Source organism: Rhinolophus sinicus, chromosome 17 (assembly GCF_057876585.1).
Source record: "Rhinolophus sinicus isolate RSI-liver-muscle chromosome 17, RSI-T2T, whole genome shotgun sequence".
NCBI lineage: Eukaryota > Metazoa > Chordata > Mammalia > Chiroptera > Rhinolophidae > Rhinolophus > Rhinolophus sinicus.
In genome coordinates, this window is record NC_142517.1 from 92338111 (window position 1) to 92356658 (window position 18548).

At 33.4% G+C, this 18548-nt stretch overlaps 1 protein-coding gene across 1 annotated transcript in view; it reads left to right on the plus strand.

Annotated features, from left to right (window-relative positions):
• The window catches only part of GBE1 (1,4-alpha-glucan branching enzyme 1), a 254067-nt gene that overhangs the window by 173739 nt on the left and 61780 nt on the right, over positions 1-18548 (plus strand). Inside the window, exons 10-12 of the mRNA XM_019732062.3 lie at positions 5858-5956; positions 10952-11062; positions 14830-15001. Coding sequence (XP_019587621.3) covers positions 5858-5956; positions 10952-11062; positions 14830-15001 — 382 coding nt within the window. The remainder of the gene's footprint in view (positions 1-5857; positions 5957-10951; positions 11063-14829; positions 15002-18548) is intronic.

Genomic DNA, 18548 nt, shown 5'->3' on the forward strand with positions numbered 1-18548 from the left:
TTTTTTCATCCATTGTTTCTTAGAACCCTAAATCTCCAACAAGTTGGTATGATTTCCTAGTTTATCTGTGGTTAGAGAACAGTTACTCTCTTTAGGCTTTTTCCTTCTAAGTGTCTTCTAGGAATAAAACAATGGATCTGCAATTCATGGAATAAATTCTAATATAAAATTCTAATATAAAAACCCCCAAACAATCATAATACCATTTTGGTACCCAGTATTATTTCCTACTCTTTACCTATCTACATTTGGTCATAGCTTATAAATCTTGCTAATACTTGTGTTAATACTTTATGTGCTGAATATCTTTTAACATCAATCCGAGTGTGTTTAAAACTTTTATTTTGTCTTTTATATATTTTAATTTTATCTGTGAAACATCAAAAATTTAAATATTTTGTCAATTATATTTATGGCAATTCAAAGCACAGATGTTACATATGACAAATTACTATAGGCAAATAGCACAAATCAAAAGTGAGTACTGGAAAAAAAAGAAACAATATTTAATACATGAAATTTAAAATTGTTACATTGATCTTTTTGTTCATTTCCAGTAAAATAGTTTCATTATCTAGGGAGCCCTTTTCTGATTATCTATGTTTCCACCAATGAAACTTTGAAACTTTAGCCCACTTTATATAACTTGGTTTTAGATTTTTTTTTTAAAGAAGATGTGTCTTCAATTTATTCCAGTTAAATTGAAAACTATCTCAATTTCAATAGATCACTTTTCTGTCTAGTGAGAGTCTCTTAAAATGTGGAATTAATCTTCATGAACTTTTTTTAAAGAAAGGAATGTGGTGTAACAAATAAGTAACATAATTTTATATGACGTCCTACTGTAGATATTTCAATGTATTATAATGACAATTACTAAAATTGAAACTTTTTTTCCAGGTTATATCTACAATTCCAAATGGGTATATGTCCTATATTTATTTAAAATATTTTTAAACTAAGGTTTTTCCCCTCTTTGAAATAGTCATAACTGCTCTTTAGATATTAAAGAATGGAAACTATTTAAACTTTATTTGAGAAACATGATTATTTTAATATGCTATGTTGGTAGGTATCAACCTTTTCATGTTTAAAATAGATTTATTTTAGTGATCTTTATGTTTACCATTTTTTTCTTTTAATATTTTTAAACAGTCATTAACTTTCCACTTTCAAAAGAAAGCTACAAATATCTCATATGCATAAATGGAAGAACTTTCCAGGATTCAGATTTAAGAGTCAAGACCAACTGGTGTCCAAATAGTTTTTTTGTTGTTGTTTTTGTTTGTTTGTTTGTTTTTTTGCAGGCTCTATTTTCTATCAAATTATTTCTTAAAACTACTTTTAGACCAAATAGAGAATGTACCTTTACGTTTTCTTGAGAAAAATTATCTTGATCTTTAATACCAATCTTATGAAAATTCTTGCGGGAAGGCATTATGTCTGTAATTCCAGTGCCTAACATGGGTGCCTGATATTTTACATATTCAGCCATGTTTATAAGGAATTGAACTAGATACCTATCATATCTGTGAAAATGTAGCATATTTTGATAAATATGACATCTTTTAAAATGGCTTATTTTCTGTTAACCATTCATCTTTCATTATTTTCAATTTTATAAACTATAAGGTACTATGTAGAGATAAGATATAATTGACACATATATTTTCTTATGGATGTATTCTATCATGTACTGTATTTACCTATAACTCTCATCCATAAGAAAACTATTAGTAGATTATTTGGGGATCCATAGAGGTCATATATTTCTTTATTCCAGCTTTTCTGTGGGAAGAGTTTGGGGATTGTGTTGTGGAAGAAGCACCATTTGAGTTAAACCTTAGAGAGCTCGTATTACATGGTAGTCTTTTATAGGAAGTAAGGATAATAATCTAAGGAAGACTTTGGGCAATGATACAAGTAGAAAAGTTTGTGACAAGCACAGGGAAAAGTGGATGAAGTATTCAGTATTTGACATGAGCTAGTACAAAATAATGTTAGAAAGATGTAGGTCTCTTCAATGCATTTTCTATGTACTTCAGAGACAATTATCATAACAGTATCACCATGTCACTTCATGATAACAAGTGTGTATGTGCATTTAGGCCCTAGTTTATGAATCCTTGAAGGTCAGATAGTATGTCTTATTTATGTTTAAATCCTAACAGCACCTTCATTCATTCACTCAGAAAATATTTACTGAGTGCTTGCTTAATGCCAAGTAGTGTTCTACTATTCTAGCTTCTTGGCAAATATTAGTTAACAGCAACAAAACTTCTGCCCCATGGATCTTACATTCTGACAATGAGTGAGGAAGCAGATAATCAAATAGTAAATTATATCACCAATTCTTAATGTATGTTGAATCTTAAGCTGAAGAATTTGAGTTTTTGATCGTTGGCTATTGAAAGCTATTGATGGGCAGTAATAGGCACAGACTGTCTCGTAAGATGTTAATTTGGCAGCAGTTAGTGGGCAGAGAAATTGGAGGTGCTGAATCCCATTTAGACACATAGTGGTCTAAGCAAGCAGTAATTAAGTTTACATAAGATAGCGGCTGTAAAAGAGTAAAGGAAAATGATTTATTTGGAAGATACTGTGGTGTTAGAATTGCTAGTACTTGGCTCATATTTTGCCCTGATTATAATAAAATATTTTGTTACATCTGGGTCCTTATACCATTTATTTATTTACTCACTTATCTGTTTATTTATTTACTTGATTATCAGTAATCTGGTGGGGGCATGACAAAGTATAAAGAGACTGTTGAAAGACCTGACATCTGAGTCCTGGCTCTACCATTGAGAAGCATGTATCTAGAGTTCCCTTCGTCTCAATAAGCCTCGGTTTCTCTATCTTCTGAGTGAAGATCCACTAGATAACCTCAGAGATCCTGTCCAAGTGTAACCGATTATATTGAAAGCCATCTTTTTAAAAAGCTTATTTACGTATTTTTTCAGTTGTAGTTACCATTCAGTGTTATTTTATATTAGATTCAGGTGTACAGCATAGTGCTCAGACATCCATATAATTTATGGAATGACTGCCTCACTTAGTCTAGTACCCACCTGGCGCTATACATAACTGTGCAACATTATTGACTATATTCTCTATGCTGTACTCGGTATCACCATGACTGTTTTGTAACCACCAATTTGTATTTCTTAATCCCTTCACTTTTTTCACCCAGTACCCTAACCCACCTCCCTTCTGGCAACCATCGGTTTATTCTCTGTATCTATTAATCTGTCTCTCTTTTGTTTGTGTGTTTATTTTGTTCTTTTTGTTCTTTGGATTTCATATAAGTGAGATCAGATGGTATTTCTGATTTATTTCACTTACTATATTTCATTTCACTACTATATATTCACTTCACTAGTATTCACTTGCTATATTTCACTTCACTATAATGCCTAGGTCCATTCATATTGTCACAACTGGTAAGATTTCACACTAATGGTGAAGTAACACTCCATTGTATATATGTACCTCATCTTCTTTATCCAGTCACATATTGTTGGGCACTTGGATTGCTTCCGTATCTTGGCTATTGTTAGTAGTGCTGCAGTGAACATAGGTGTGCATATCTCTTTTAACACAAATTAGTGCTTTGGATTTCTTCGGATTAATACTCAGAATGGAATTGCTGAATCATAAAGTAGTTCTATTTTTAATTTTTTGAGAATGTGCCATAGTGGCTGCACCAATCTACAATCCCACCAACAGTACACCAGCGTTCCCTTTTCTCCACATCCTCACCAACACTTGTTTGTTGATTTATTGATGATGGCCATTTTGACATGTATGAGGTGATATGTCATTGTACTTTTAATTTGCATTTCTCACATTATTAGTGATGTTGAGCATCTTGTCATATGTCTAATGGCCACTTGTATGTCCTCTTTAGAGAAATGTCTCTTCATGTCCTCTGCCCATTTTTTAATTGGGTTGTTTGTTTTCTTTTCAGTGTTGAGTTGTATGAGTTCTTGATAAACTATGGCTATTAAACCCTTATCAAATGTATCATTGACAAATATCTTCTCCCATTCTGTAGGCTGTCTTTCCATTTTGTTGATGGTTTCCTTTTCTGTGCAAATCTTTTTAGTTTGATGTAGTTCCATTTGTTTATTTTTTCTTTTGTTTCCCTGGCCTGAGGAGATAGATCAGAAAAAATATTACTAAGAGCAACGTCAGAAAGTTTACTGCCTATGTTTTCTTCTAGGAGTTTTATGATTTCAGGGCTTACATTTAAGACTTTAATCCATTTTGAGTTAATTCTTACATAAAGTGTAAGAAGGTAGTCCAGTTTCATTTTTTTCACATGTATTTGTCCAGTTTTCCTAACCCTATTTATTGAATAGACTGTCTTTACCCCGTTGTATATTCTTGTCTCCTTGTCATAGATTAAATAACTATATAGTTATGGGTTTATCTCCAGGCTCTCTATTTTGTTCCATTGATCTATGTGTCTGTTTTTATGCCACTATTGTACCATTTTAATTATTATAGCTTTGTCGTGTAGTTTGATATCAGTTATTGTGATTCCTCAAACTTTGTTCTTTCTCAAGATTGCTGTGGCTATTCGGGGTCTTTTGTGGTTCCATATAAATTATAAGATTATTTGGTCTTGTTCTGAGGAAAATGCCATTGGTATTTTGATAGGGCTTGCATTGAATCTATAGATTGCTTTGGGTAGTGTGGGCATTTTAACAATGTCAATTCTTCCTACCCATGAACACCGTCTATACTTTCATTTATTTGTGTCTTCTTCAATTTCTCTGAAAGCCATCTAATTACTTCACTCTTAATATACTAATTCTACTTTCTGTTTCATCAGAAATGAGCTAAGTGAGCTAAGTGCTCACAAAATACACTCCATGTCAGTGCTATATATGGACAGAATAAGGATAACAGATAATGCTACGTGTGTTTTTGTGTCTCATGAAAGTAGTAATCGTTAAAGAGTTCACAGTGTAGCTCAAAAATCAATCTAAGAACCTCTGAGGTCTGACAATTAAGTTCACGAACTCATCCTAGAAAAAAATGCTACATACACATTGCTGAATATCACTATGGTCACCTTCAATGTACTCCCCTTGGGAAGCTATACACCAACGCCAGTGCCTAGTCCACCCTTCAAAGCAATTTTGGAACTCTTTTTCTGGAATGGCCATCAGTTGTCATCATATTACACTTGATGTCCTGAATATCATCAAAATGTCTTTCTTTCAATATTTCCTTTATCTTTGGGTAAAGAAAAGAGTCATTGGGGGCTAGATCAAGAGAGTAGGGAAGGTGCTCCAATACAGTTATTTGTTTACTGACTAAAAACTCCCTGACAGACAGTGACGTGTGAGCTGGTGCATTATCATGATGCAAGAGCCATGAATTGTTGACAAGAAGTTCAGGTCGTCTAACTTTTTCATGCAGCCTTTTCAGCACTTCCAAATAGTAAAGTTGGTTAATTGTTTGTCCAGTTGGTACAAATTCTTAATGAATAATGCCTCTGATGTCAAAAAAGGTTAGCAACATCATTGCAACACGTTCACAAACTTAATTGTCACACCTCATATGTTTTATCAATAATAATTCTATTCTTTTATGTTTTCTATGACACCAAGGAAAAGACAAATATAGTCTCAGGAGATCTATATTGTCCTGCAGTGAAGAGCATTACACATTATTTGGGAAATGAGATATGCTATTACATTTTTATCATATGTTACCAAAACACTCCAAAAATACATGCTGCTATTTATTGTTTCTATTTACCAGCCTCAATGTTACTGGCAGAAGAATACTTAGTAAAAATTTGAGCAGTGTGAACTGATAATGCTGATATCTTTTGTTTTAGGATGTATCAGGAATGCCAGCTCTGTGTTCTCCAATTTCCCAGGGAGGGTGTGGCTTTGACTATCGATTAGCCATGGCAATTCCAGATAAATGGATCCAGGTAAGATTTCCTGTAAATTATTTTTTTTTCCTGACTATGTATTATGTTGGTTTAGTTATTATTTATTTAATTTATTTCTTAGTTGTGATTATTAGTCACAGGTATAATAATTGAAGTACTAAATTCTCCCATAAGTGTGTTGATTCTTGTGCTTTTTCATAAGGTACTTTTCAAACTTCTAAAAGTTCTAATTTAAAGTATTCACGGTTGCACTATTCAGGCAATGGGAACATATGATTAATATAATTTTAGCTCTGTAAATGGAATTTTACATTATCAATGCAAATATGTGAAACTTCAGTGCTCTCACATTATAACTTCATCAATGCATCCATTTCTCCCTGCAAATCATCAATTAATGTAGAAGTTATTCCTTAATTCCCAGTACTTGCTTCATAGTATGGTCTTCCCTCAACATATTTGGATCCGTCCACTCCTTCATTCAGCATTTAAAAGTCCTCACCCTGTGTCAAGTGCTAAGAATTAATAATTATATGTAACACCTTACACTTCATTTCTGATACAATGCTATTAAATTTAATGGCAGTTCAAGTAGTGTGGATCGTCTTTCATCTCATTTAATGTTTGCTTACAGGACTAAAGTTGTTATGGAGACTTAGATTTGATATAGAACATTTTTGAGTGGCCAACTCCATAAGCTGAGGCTGGATATGTGTAAGGAGTCAGATATATATCAAATAATCACAGCTTTCTGATGAGCCTTTTAGTACAGACGTGAACTGATGCCATGAGATACTAGAAGTGTAACTTTGCATAGAAAAAACCTAGAGCCGGCTCTGAAGGAAGTGGTTACTGCAATCACCTCTTAACAGTCTTTCCTGTACCTCCAGGTAGGTTTGTGCAATGCACAGCTATGACACTAAACCTCTACCAGCACAGCTTCTGCTTCTCCATTTATATTGACTCCTCGAACATTGTCCAGTCAAAAAACAAGTGTTTTGTAAAGATGGTTAGTCTTAGAAATCAAACATAAGCTTAAATACCTTGGAAAGTTGCTTTGTATTTGTTCTTTTTAAAAAAATGCTGTGGTCTTCAAATTTCTCACCTTGGTTTATCCACCCACCATCACTTACAATTTCTAATCTTTCACATAGGTTTTTTTCCCTAACAAGTACCAGATCTTACTTTTTTAACCTCCGATTGAAAAACCTTCACCAGTCTTTGCACAGATTCAAGAATAATCCAAGGTGTACATCAACCTAGAATGTTTTCCAAATTGCTCACAGTGGGATATTTTTTTCTTTTCTGTATAAATGATGGTGGTTATTATTATTTTTTTATTGTTTAACTTACTACACATTTTAGTACTTTGTATGTTCAAGGTACTGTACTGGGCAGTGCATCATACAAGTGAAAAATGTATCGTCTTTTCCTACGTTTAGGGTATAACTATGCTGCCTTCTTAGATTGTAAATTATCTGAAGGCAGATGCCATCTTCTCTGTTATGTAATTATTTAAAAATATTTTTGCGTCATAAAGATGGGCCTTTAGTTAATAAAACCAGAGTTAAAATCAAATTAAAAAAAATACTCAGTGATTTTTCCTCCCCACTTTTTGTAAGTTGTGAATTTAAAAAATAATTGCAAACGTAACTATCATTCCCTCAACAGTCAATAAAACAAACAAAAGTATTAATGCAAATAACAACTGTACTCAGAATGTATATGGTATTCGTTCTTATTTACCCATAGGGTGTGGGTTAGATTAGCATGCTAGATTCCATTTATGGTTTTGTTGTTCACAAGCAAATTATTTTATACTTGTATGCTTTCAAAATCAGTAGTTTGGAATATCGTATTAGTTTAATTATTTGCTGAACAAATATTTGCCTATCTAAAATATGCCAAATTTGCTGTATGTCCTTTAATTGTAGTTGATTATTTTTATTATCTAATAATGTTCATGTAAAGGCGATATAAGCATTTAATTCATTCGTTTATTCATTGCTTCCACTCAATATTTATTGTGCACCTAGAATTTTTAAATTATACATAAATATGTAATTAAACTTCTTATGTTGAGAAAATTGTAGATTAACATGCAGTTTAAGGAATAATTCAGTGAGATCTGATGTCCTCTTCACTAGTATCTCCCCAATGGTAACATCTTGCAAAGCTTTGGTACAATATTAGAACCAGGATACTGACATGATATGGTCAAGATTCAAAACGCTTCCATCACCACACAGGTCACGCTGCCTTTACAGCCACACCTGCATCCCCTCGTGGCTGCTTAACCTGCGGCAACCACTAATCTGATCTCCATTTCTATAATTTTGTCATTTCAAGAATGTTACATAAATGGAATCACATAATATGTAACCTTTATGGATTGCTATATTTTACTCAACAAAATTCTCTGGAGTGCTATTCAGGTCCTTGCATGTATCACCAGTGAATAGTATTCCATTGTATGGATGCTCCACACTTTTTTTAATCATTTGCCCATTAAAAGACATCTGGATTATTTCTAGATTTGGGGTATTATAAATAAAGCTGCTATACACTTTTGTGTACAGGTTTTTCTATAACCATAACTCATATTCTAGGATAAATTCTCATTTACTTTTATTACTCCAGGATAAATGCCCAAAAATGCAATTACTGGATAATAATAGTAGTTGGATTAATTTTTTAAGAAACTGTCACACAATTTTGAGTAGCTGTACCATTTTATATTCTCACCAGCAACATTGGAGAGAGATAGTTTCTGTACATCCTCGCACAATAGCACTTGGTATTGTCACTTATTTTTACTTCAGTCATTCTAATAGGTGTGTAGTGACATCTCACTGTGGTTTTAATTTGCATTTCCTTAATGGCTTGTAATAGTGAACATCTTTTCATGTGCTTATTTGCTTTCTGTGAATCCTCTTTGGTGAAATGTCTTTTCTTGTTGCTTGACCATTTTCTAATTGGATCAATTTTTTACTGTGAAATTTTGAGAGTTTTTTATATATTCTACATTCAGCTGTTTTATTGGACACGTGGTTGACAAATATCTTCTCCCAGTCTCTTTACTTGTATTTTCATCCTCTTCCTTTGTGCTTTCACAGAGCAAAAGTTCTTTGTTTATTTTTACTTCGATGAATGCCAATTTATCTTTTTTTGTTTGTTTGTTTTTTCCATTTAGAGATCTCTCCTTCGGTGTCAAGTCCAAGAATTCTTTGACTTTCCTATGTTTTTCTATTAAACATTTTATAGTTTTACTTTTATATTTCTGAGTCCATGATCCATTTGGGTTAATTTCTGTACATTGTGTAATATTTAATCAAGGCTTTTTTTTTTTTTTTTACTGTGATGTCCAACTCTTCCAGCATGATTTGTTAAAGTCTCTCCACCTTCCGTTGAGTTGCTTTGTACATTTGTCAAAAATTAATTGGACAGATCTGTGTAGATCTATACATTAGCTTCAAATTATTGCTGTATCTAATTACCACAAACTTAGTGACGTATAAACACAAGTTTACTATCACACAGTTCTTACCTTTCCGTAGGTCACAAATCTGCAATGGGCCTTACTAGGCTAAGATCAAGGCATTGGTAAGGCTACATTCCTTCTATAGGGTCTGGCTTCCTTGCCTTTTCTAGCTTCTAAAAGCCACCTACATTTTTGGGCATGGCTCCTTCTTTCATCTTCAAAGCCAGCAAAGTAGCATCTTAAGATCTCTCTCTTACAATTCCTGTCTCTTTTTTCAGAAAAATCCCTGTAGCTACATTGGTATTCACAGATCCTGAGCATTGGGATGTGAACATCTATGGGTGGTCATTATTTTGCTTAACATTCTGCCCCCTGGAGCTCAGTGATTCACAAGCCATTATGGGGGATGGCTAAGCACATCTGAATTCCATAGGGGGAAAAAGAAGTCAACAAAGGAAGATACCAGCAGACCTGAACCCAATTTCCGGTACCAAAGTCTGCATTTCTATTGCTGCGTAAGGAATTGCCACAAAGAATTGCCACAAACGTAGCAACTTAAAACATCACTCAGTTATTATCTCATGGTTTCTTCTGAGGACATCCATCGTATTCAGAGGTTTCACCCACACTCTAGGTAAAGGCTTACACAAAGGGGTGAATATGAGGTAGCAGGACTGGTGGAAGGCAGCCTTGAATTTTGCCTACATAGTTCAGTTGACACTTTGAACAGACAAATGAGCCCACAGAGACAGCCTGTGTTGAGTAAATGAGAAGGGGCTCTTTTGAGGACATAACTTTGAGGAGCAGCAGCTTTTATAGGATAGGCTGCGGAAGAGACTTTGCAGAATGCCTAGAGTGGTGGGAAAACACAACAAAGCAATCAGGAGTTGCACAGTGGTAGACTAAGAAGGAAAACATTTTAGGGGGAGGAGAGGCATCACCTTGTCAACACATACAGTTAGTATTTGCCTAAGAAAGAGCAAGGTCATTTGAAATCTTGGCAAGGTCACTTGCATTGAAGAGGTGTTAGCGGGGCCAGAAGCCAGATTGAAGACTGACTGGCAAATGAAGTGGACACAAAAATGTATTGTGTGTTCAAATGACAATTATTTCATAATAGTCTTTGAACTTTGAAGTAATAGTGCTTTTATCAATTATCGTTTTTAAAGAATGGACCACAATACTATCCCTGCTACTTTTTTTTTAACCCAACCTAAAAATATAGCTAGTATATCTCTGCCTTGTAAAAGTTACAGAATTATATTGAACAACACTTTTCTGTAGTTATTAATCAAGAGGTAGTTTTTGTTACAGGGAAAAAAAAGATTACAAAAATCCTCAAGTGCAATGATCAAACTATGTGAACACCGTTACTTGGACAGTCTGCTTAAAAGCTGTGATTTCAGTAAAAGGTTAAACAAAGATATCTTTGCTATGTGGGTGTGCTTGTATCTGCGTGTCACATAATTTATATCGATAGGATGTATACCTTCAGGTTGGGATTTAATGTGAAAACAGTGATTTATGCAAATTATTTTCTCTCTCTCATCTAGCTACTGAAAGAGTATAAAGATGAAGATTGGAATATGGGCAATATAGTGTTCACACTCACAAACAGACGCTACCTTGAAAAGTGCATTGCTTATGCAGAGAGCCATGACCAGGTATATGAATGTTTATAGTTCCGTATTTCTCTCTTCCTCTCTCTTTCTTTCCTCTCTCTCTCTGTTTCTCTCCCACTTTCCCACATGCTTCTATTTATTTACATATGTAAAAATAAATTTCTATAGTCTAATACAATTAATATAACTTATTATTATATCTATCTACATCTATCTGTGTCTTTATATGAAAACTACTTGCAAAACATTTTAAAATTATTTTGTAGATCTATAAATTCCAGCTTCAAAATGCAGTGCTATTTTTACCCAGCCAAACTCTAATTAAAAGATAGTAAAGGACAGTTGCAAGTGCTATCTTTTGTATTTTCCTTTGTTGTAATGAGAGGAATGTTTTTGCTGATCCAGGTAAATTTTAATTTTCCATTTTTGGTTTCCTTCTAGAAGTTTTCTTTTATGCCTTTCTTTTATGCTTTCACCATTTTTTTCCTGTCATCACTAAAATCTCCTGCTAATTGATCACTGTCCCCTCAGCTTCCGCCCCTCTTCTCTAATGTATTCTGAGGTATTTTGAAGAACAAAGCGCGTTTTGTCAACGGAGATCTTATCTTTTGAGTTAAGCTCATCATTCAAGTTCACACTTATCCTGGCCTGAGCCAAAGTGTCTACCTTCATTCTCTGCTCAATTCTCCAAGCATTCATTCCTCAGTGCTGTAAAATTCCCACCCATTCAGAACAGGTCACACACTTTCCAGTCACGTACTTTTCCCCACACACCTGCCATTCTTGCTTCACCTGGGGAGCTCCTACAAAACACCCAGTGCCTTGGCTCAGATACAGTATTCTCCCTGAAGCCAGTGTCAGGTGTGCAGGGTAAGAATAATTGCTCCGTCCTCCATGTTCTGAGCATGGTTTAGGGAGAAAATGTATTTTTATACCTTTGTATTTCCAGCCTCACTATTGTGACTGCTTCTAGTAGTCACTCAATAAACATAAACGGGTGGGGGAGGCCATTTAGCTATTGAAAGCTGTATTGATCCTCATAAACACAAACAACATACAATGTACTCTTTGTATATTAAAAACGAGACAGGAAAAAGTTTTGAATTATTTGCAGTATATGTGTACTGAGAAAATTGAAGCTCAAACAATAAGCTTTTCTGTCATTCAGCAGAAATTAACTATTTAAGGTAAACGGGTGATCTTTTAGGTGTCTCCTCTAATTAGTAAGAAAGTGGAAGGACATAGATCAGAAGTCAGCTGCAAAGACCCATGGGCCAAATTCTGCCTGCTTCCTGGTTTTGTGAAGTTAATTGGAACACAGCCATGTTTATTCATTTATATATTGTGTATAGCTGCTTTTGAGACATAATGGCAGATTTAAATAGTTAAGACAGAAAGTGACCAATAATGCCTAAAATATGTCCTATTTGGCCATTACAGAAAATCTGCTGGCTCATGAACTAGATATACACTAAATTGTGCATCTTCCAAATCATGGCAGGGCTGTCTTTTCAACTTAAATTGGCCGGAGAGCAGATCCAATGAGTATAAAAACACCAGAACTAAAATACAACAAAATAAGAAATGAATAATATTAATTTTCTTTTCATTAATTAGGATGGGGGAAGCCACTCGTCAAACACCTAACAATATGAAAATTAAAATACATACATAAATTGTATCTTTCTATTGCAAGCTCCTAGCGGTTGTAGCACGTTTTGAGCTTTCAATATACGGTATGCCCATTTTATATGAATGAATGAATGAATGAATGAATGAATGAGTAAGTGGAATAAACAAATTGAAGGTGAAATTGATAGATTACTTTCAAAATTTTCTTCACAAATGTACAGAAACATTATAGATTTACCAAGAATTGTTTTATCCTTTAAAGATTTAGATGATTCTACCTTGTATTACAAATTGTCGGGAATGTACAAAAAGATGCAAGTTGCCTAGTTCTTTGTAAAATCAAATGTACAAATAAATCTTATAAAGTTATACATATGTATGTTTATGAAATGGATAATATGGAAATGTGTACATCATAGTAAAAATCTAACAGAAGTTATCAAAATGATTTTGTAACAGAATAAGAGATTATAGAAGTATACCCAGTTACACATAAAAATATAATTAAATAATTCTGAACAAGTGGAAAGGGCAAATTTTTAAAGAAATATTGCTGTCTAATCACAATTTCATAAATCTAGCTGTATCTTATATGCATTATTTTCAAACTTGTTTTAACATACCACCCTATTTTTTTAAATTAAATTTTATTGGGGTGACAATTGTTGGTAAAGTTACATAGCACCACCTATTTTCAAACTAAGCTTATATGGAACTCTAAGTTATATGTCAGATTGAAGCTGCATTTTATTGGTACATGTATTATTAGTCTGATAGGGCTTTCATAACAAAATACCACAGAGTAGCTTAAATGACAAATTTATTTCTTATGGTTCTGGAGGCAGAAAGTACAAGATCAAGGGGTCAACAGATTTAGTTTCTTCTGAGACCTCTCTCGTGGGCTTGCAGATGGCCGTCTTCTCTCTGTGTTCTCATGTGGTCTTGCTCTGTGCACCGTCATCCTCGGTGACTTTTCGTATAAGAACACCACTCATATTGGATTCGGGCCTGCCCTATGACCTCACTTAACCTTGATTACCTCTTTAAAGGCCTTATCACCAAATATAGTGACATTATCCCTTAGGACTTCAACATGAGTCGGAGTGGAGGGGGGCACAATTCAGTCCATAACAGTACACATTTTTTTCTGTTTTGATTTAAAATATTTACCTGGAAGTTAAAGAACAAAGAGGCTGCTTTGATAAAGCAAAGAAACCAAAACAAAAACCAAATGAACTCAAGTAATATAGATGACAATTGCCATCTGATCAAACTTTGAGAATTCTTGTGTCAAGAACCATATTCTTAGTGAACTCTTTCTTGGCGCTCAAACTAAGGACAAAATTATAACAGGTTTGTAAGTAAAAATATTTTTCTAAAAATGAAAATAATTATAATAGGGTAATGAGATCACAGTTTAAGCTGTATTATATGTTTCACTATACATACATTATTTTTTTCAATGAAGAACACTTTGCATTAGTTAGCTGTTTTTAACCATGAATAATTCAGATTATTAAGAGACCTCTCTTCTACTCAGCATGTTTCTGAGTTACTTTCCCCATTTATCAATTGTTATAGTTTCATGTAAAACAAATTTCAGCTTAAATGAAAAATTGAATGAGAAAGCAAAATTTACGTTTTAAAAAAAAGTCGTCAATCCTCTGCTGAAGGGGAGGATAGTCCACTGTATTATATTCATATACATATTATATGTAAATACATATATAAATACATATGCTTATATAAATATATGTACATAGACATTATTTTTTAGAAACTTACGTTCTTTCAAAACAAATAAATTCATGGTATGCAAACTATTTCAAAAATCTATTTAGTATGCTCAACATTATAATAAATATTTATTCTAATTTCAGATAATTTGAAGCATCCTCTCAGGTATAACAAATAGGTGGCTTATCACAAGTTTTTCACCAAGCACTTTTAAAAATAAAAATCAGTCCTGAAAATATATGTGTCAATCGCTAACATGTTTTACCAGCTCACCTTCAACACAGAAATAAATTATTGGAAAATACATAAAATTAATGGAATTAACACACCTCTCCTACATTGTTTTCCACCCTGTGTAATCTATCGTGTTATTTTAGTGTAAATCAGAGCTGACTAGGACCTATTCTTTGTATTTATCTCAGTGACTTTTACTTCTCTAGGCACTCGTTGGGGATAAGTCACTGGCATTTTGGTTGATGGATGCTGAAATGTATACCAACATGAGTGTTCTGGCCCCTTTGACTCCAGTTATCGATCGTGGAATACAGCTACATAAAATGATTCGACTCATTACTCATGCACTTGGCGGTGAAGGCTATCTCAACTTTATGGGTAAGTGTGGGTTGAACACATATCCAATCTATGTTTAAAATGTGAACTATTAGGTTGGTGCAAAAGTAATCGCGGTTTTTGCAATTATTTTTAACCTTTTAAACCACGATTACTTTTGCACCAACCTAATAATATTACATATGTATAAGTCACGTAGAATATTTTGATTTGGCTGTTTAGATTTAAAATACAAAATTACAGCTGTATGTATGTACTATACTATCATGGGTAAACTACAAAAACTAAATTAAGATTGTTATACTAATATACTACATGAAGCAAAAGTAGTCTAATAGCTGGTATTTTATTCAATATTGTTGACAAGTGAAGTATTTTTAAAACCTCAAATTATGATTTGGAATTTAATCATTCTGGGTCTATTGAATTATTATAGTGTTTATACATTAAACATAAGAAAGAGGAAATTGTCATGTGGTAACATACTATGCTAATATAATTGGTTTTCTTTGAGGTAATTGTACACCAGTATATTTGCATTATAAATTTGAAATCAATGGCCCAGGATATTGTGATGGTTAAAAAAAATATTTTAAAAAGTACAAGAAAAAAATGAGTATTCAAAGATCATCAGTGTCTGCAGGATCTTGAATGATAAAATATAGAAATCAACTAATACAGTTTTCTGTTCTATTTGGTTAACAACGACCATTTGAACATGTGAATTTTAGGAGATATTGTCAGCTTTTAGGCTAGAGAGTGTAGACAGACTGGTAACTGCATATAGGAGACTGCCTTTTCTACAGTGAAAGCCTTAGTGCTACAAATTAATTCATTTGTTTCTGGATGTTTTTATAGAGAATCTCAGATTGGAGTTTTAAAAGCTTCAGTTTGTGTTAGCTCAAGGTTAGAAAGCCAAACCCAGTAAACCACTCACTAATGCATGACTACCATTGGGTGCACTGCTCTTCTCTTAGGATCATCAAAATTTGTTACTATTCCTAACCCTCCCGGAAGTTTCCATCCCGACCTGTGAGGCTGCACCATCATGCCCCCCAAGCACCATTATGCCGCCCAAGGCCAGATTTCCTAGGCAGACTTAGGAGGCATTGTATCTATAAGTAAAATCAGCCTGTGTTCCTTAAAAGTAACTTGTCCTCTCTGACTCAATGAGCATCATTCACAAATATGACCATTCCAGTAAAGCCTTAGTTGCACAATCATTTTATTAAATTATATTCTGATAAAAAGGTAGACTCTATGAGCCTGTGGAAATAACTATGTCACCATGTAAAGTAAGGAGAACTGGGGTTCGGGGAGGGTTAGTGAAAGATTTTTAGACGTTTTATTTCATTTACAAAAGCAGAGTTTATTAAGTTGTTACAGTCTATAGATAGCTTAAGGGAAAAAACGAAGGACTACCTTATATACTTGGAAACTAAAACCATTTTTCAAACAGAGAATCAAAATAAAATAAGACCTCTAAGTCCGTGCAGTCAGTCCTAAATAATTAATTCTTGAGGCCCACAGCATCTGAAAATTCTAGAAATACGACTCAGTCTGTTGCTTTAGTCTGGAAGTTGTGAAAAACTATTAAATATATGACTACCTGGATAAATTTAACACTCAGGCGCGTAAGAGTCCAGAGTTCAGTAGTTTGAAGTATCTACTAGGCTCCTGTTCCTGAAACTGTCCTTCTTTGTTGAAGACAGTGCTAGCCTGTAGAGTATAACAGAGTCTCCAGGCAAGCATCAATGTAAAACCTAACTGTTTGCAGATGGCAGACTTAATGGCCCTAGTTAATTTAACACTGATAACTTTTACATAAGGAAGGAATGATGAAAGTTCATAATGAGAACTCTTTCCTGAGTCTTGGTCAGTATTTTCCCTGAGGGTATAAAGAGATCAAGGGCAGCTTGGGTGTTGACAGACCTTCAGAAACTTAATAAACTTTGTGAAATATTTATATTAATATCCTATTAACTGTATATATTCAACCTAGGGTAGGCTGAACATCTGTTCTATTTTGGAAATTCTTCCCATGGAACTTTCAACAATAACATGATCAATCAATATATTTCTTGCATCTCTTTCTATAAAAGGCCTATAAATTGACTGTATTTGTGGTATCAGATATAATTTTGATATAGGACTCAGAGATCTTTTGAAGTTTTATTCTGACTTTTGTCCTTGAAACAAATGGCTTCTAATGCTTAGCTCCAATACAGCACCATTTTTTTTGTATTCCTTCTATCTCAGTATATTAAGTAAATCTTGCATTTCTCTACCAACTTTAAAATAAATAATCTCCAAATGGCTCTAATTTCTTATTATTCATGTTGTTTTATGAGATTTCATATTTCCTCCTGAGCTATATATTTGATCCATTTTTTGGTCATGTCAGTGTCCTGTTTAATGCCTTCAGAGATTACAGTATCCTCTGGCTGACCCGTAAGCCTCACAGGAATCAGCTCCATGGGTCTCCCTGTTGATTCTTCTGCTCCAGCCAAACAAGCCTTCTTTCAGGTCATTGAATGTATCAACCTCCTTCTACTCTGAACTCTCTACTTCTTGCCATTCTCACTCTTGGAATATCTCACTCCAACACTCCCTCCCTGTCCCGACCACATCCTTCACCTACAAGGCTCATTTCCTTAGGGAGGGTTTTCCTAAAGCCCCCAATGATGCTAGTTTTCCTTTTAGATATTTTTATAGCAGTGTATACTTACCTTTCACGGCACTTAACCAAATTACATTAGAAAAACTATTACATATATGATTCCCTTGATGAAATTAAAACTCAGTGAAAAATAGAGGTCATCTGTACCTTATTCACAATTATATCTCCAGGAATTAGTAACAAGTAGCACAGTAATCTAACACATCACAAGGCTTTGACATTTTCTTGGAAAAGGATATTAGCTGTGTATGTATATATATATATATATATATATATATATATATATATATATGTATATGTATATGTATATGTATATGTATATGTATATGTATATATATGTATGTATATATATATGTATGTATATATATGTATGTATATATGTATGTATATATATGTATATATATATATGTATGTATAATATTACCTTATAATATTTTCAGCTGTAGTTCATTAGCTGCAATCACCAGTTGTAGTTTTAAGCAAAGTAATTTTTTTTTCAAGTGGTATATAAAAAATTAATATTTAAAAAGATCAATTTAAGAAATTCAAGACTGAGGAGCAACCTGGTTGTTTACTCATGTTTTAGGCATTTTTCAATTTCTTAGCTTTCTGGAATTTTAATTTTATTTCTCCCTAGTAGAGAAAGAGTGAGTTAAAAGAAGTAAGAAAATAACACATATTTGCAATTTTTTAATTAAACCATGTTTACATAAATTTGTCAGGCATTTAAATATGTGTTCTATTATCAAAAATGATTAAGATAAATAATATATTTTCTCAGAATGATATTAGTTTGGCTGTTTTGTTTTACATACTCCTGAGTTTAAAAAATTATTTTACTGTGGTTAAATCAGAGGAATATTCACTATGAATTTTTTGATTTGCTATTTTAATTGGTAATGAATAAAT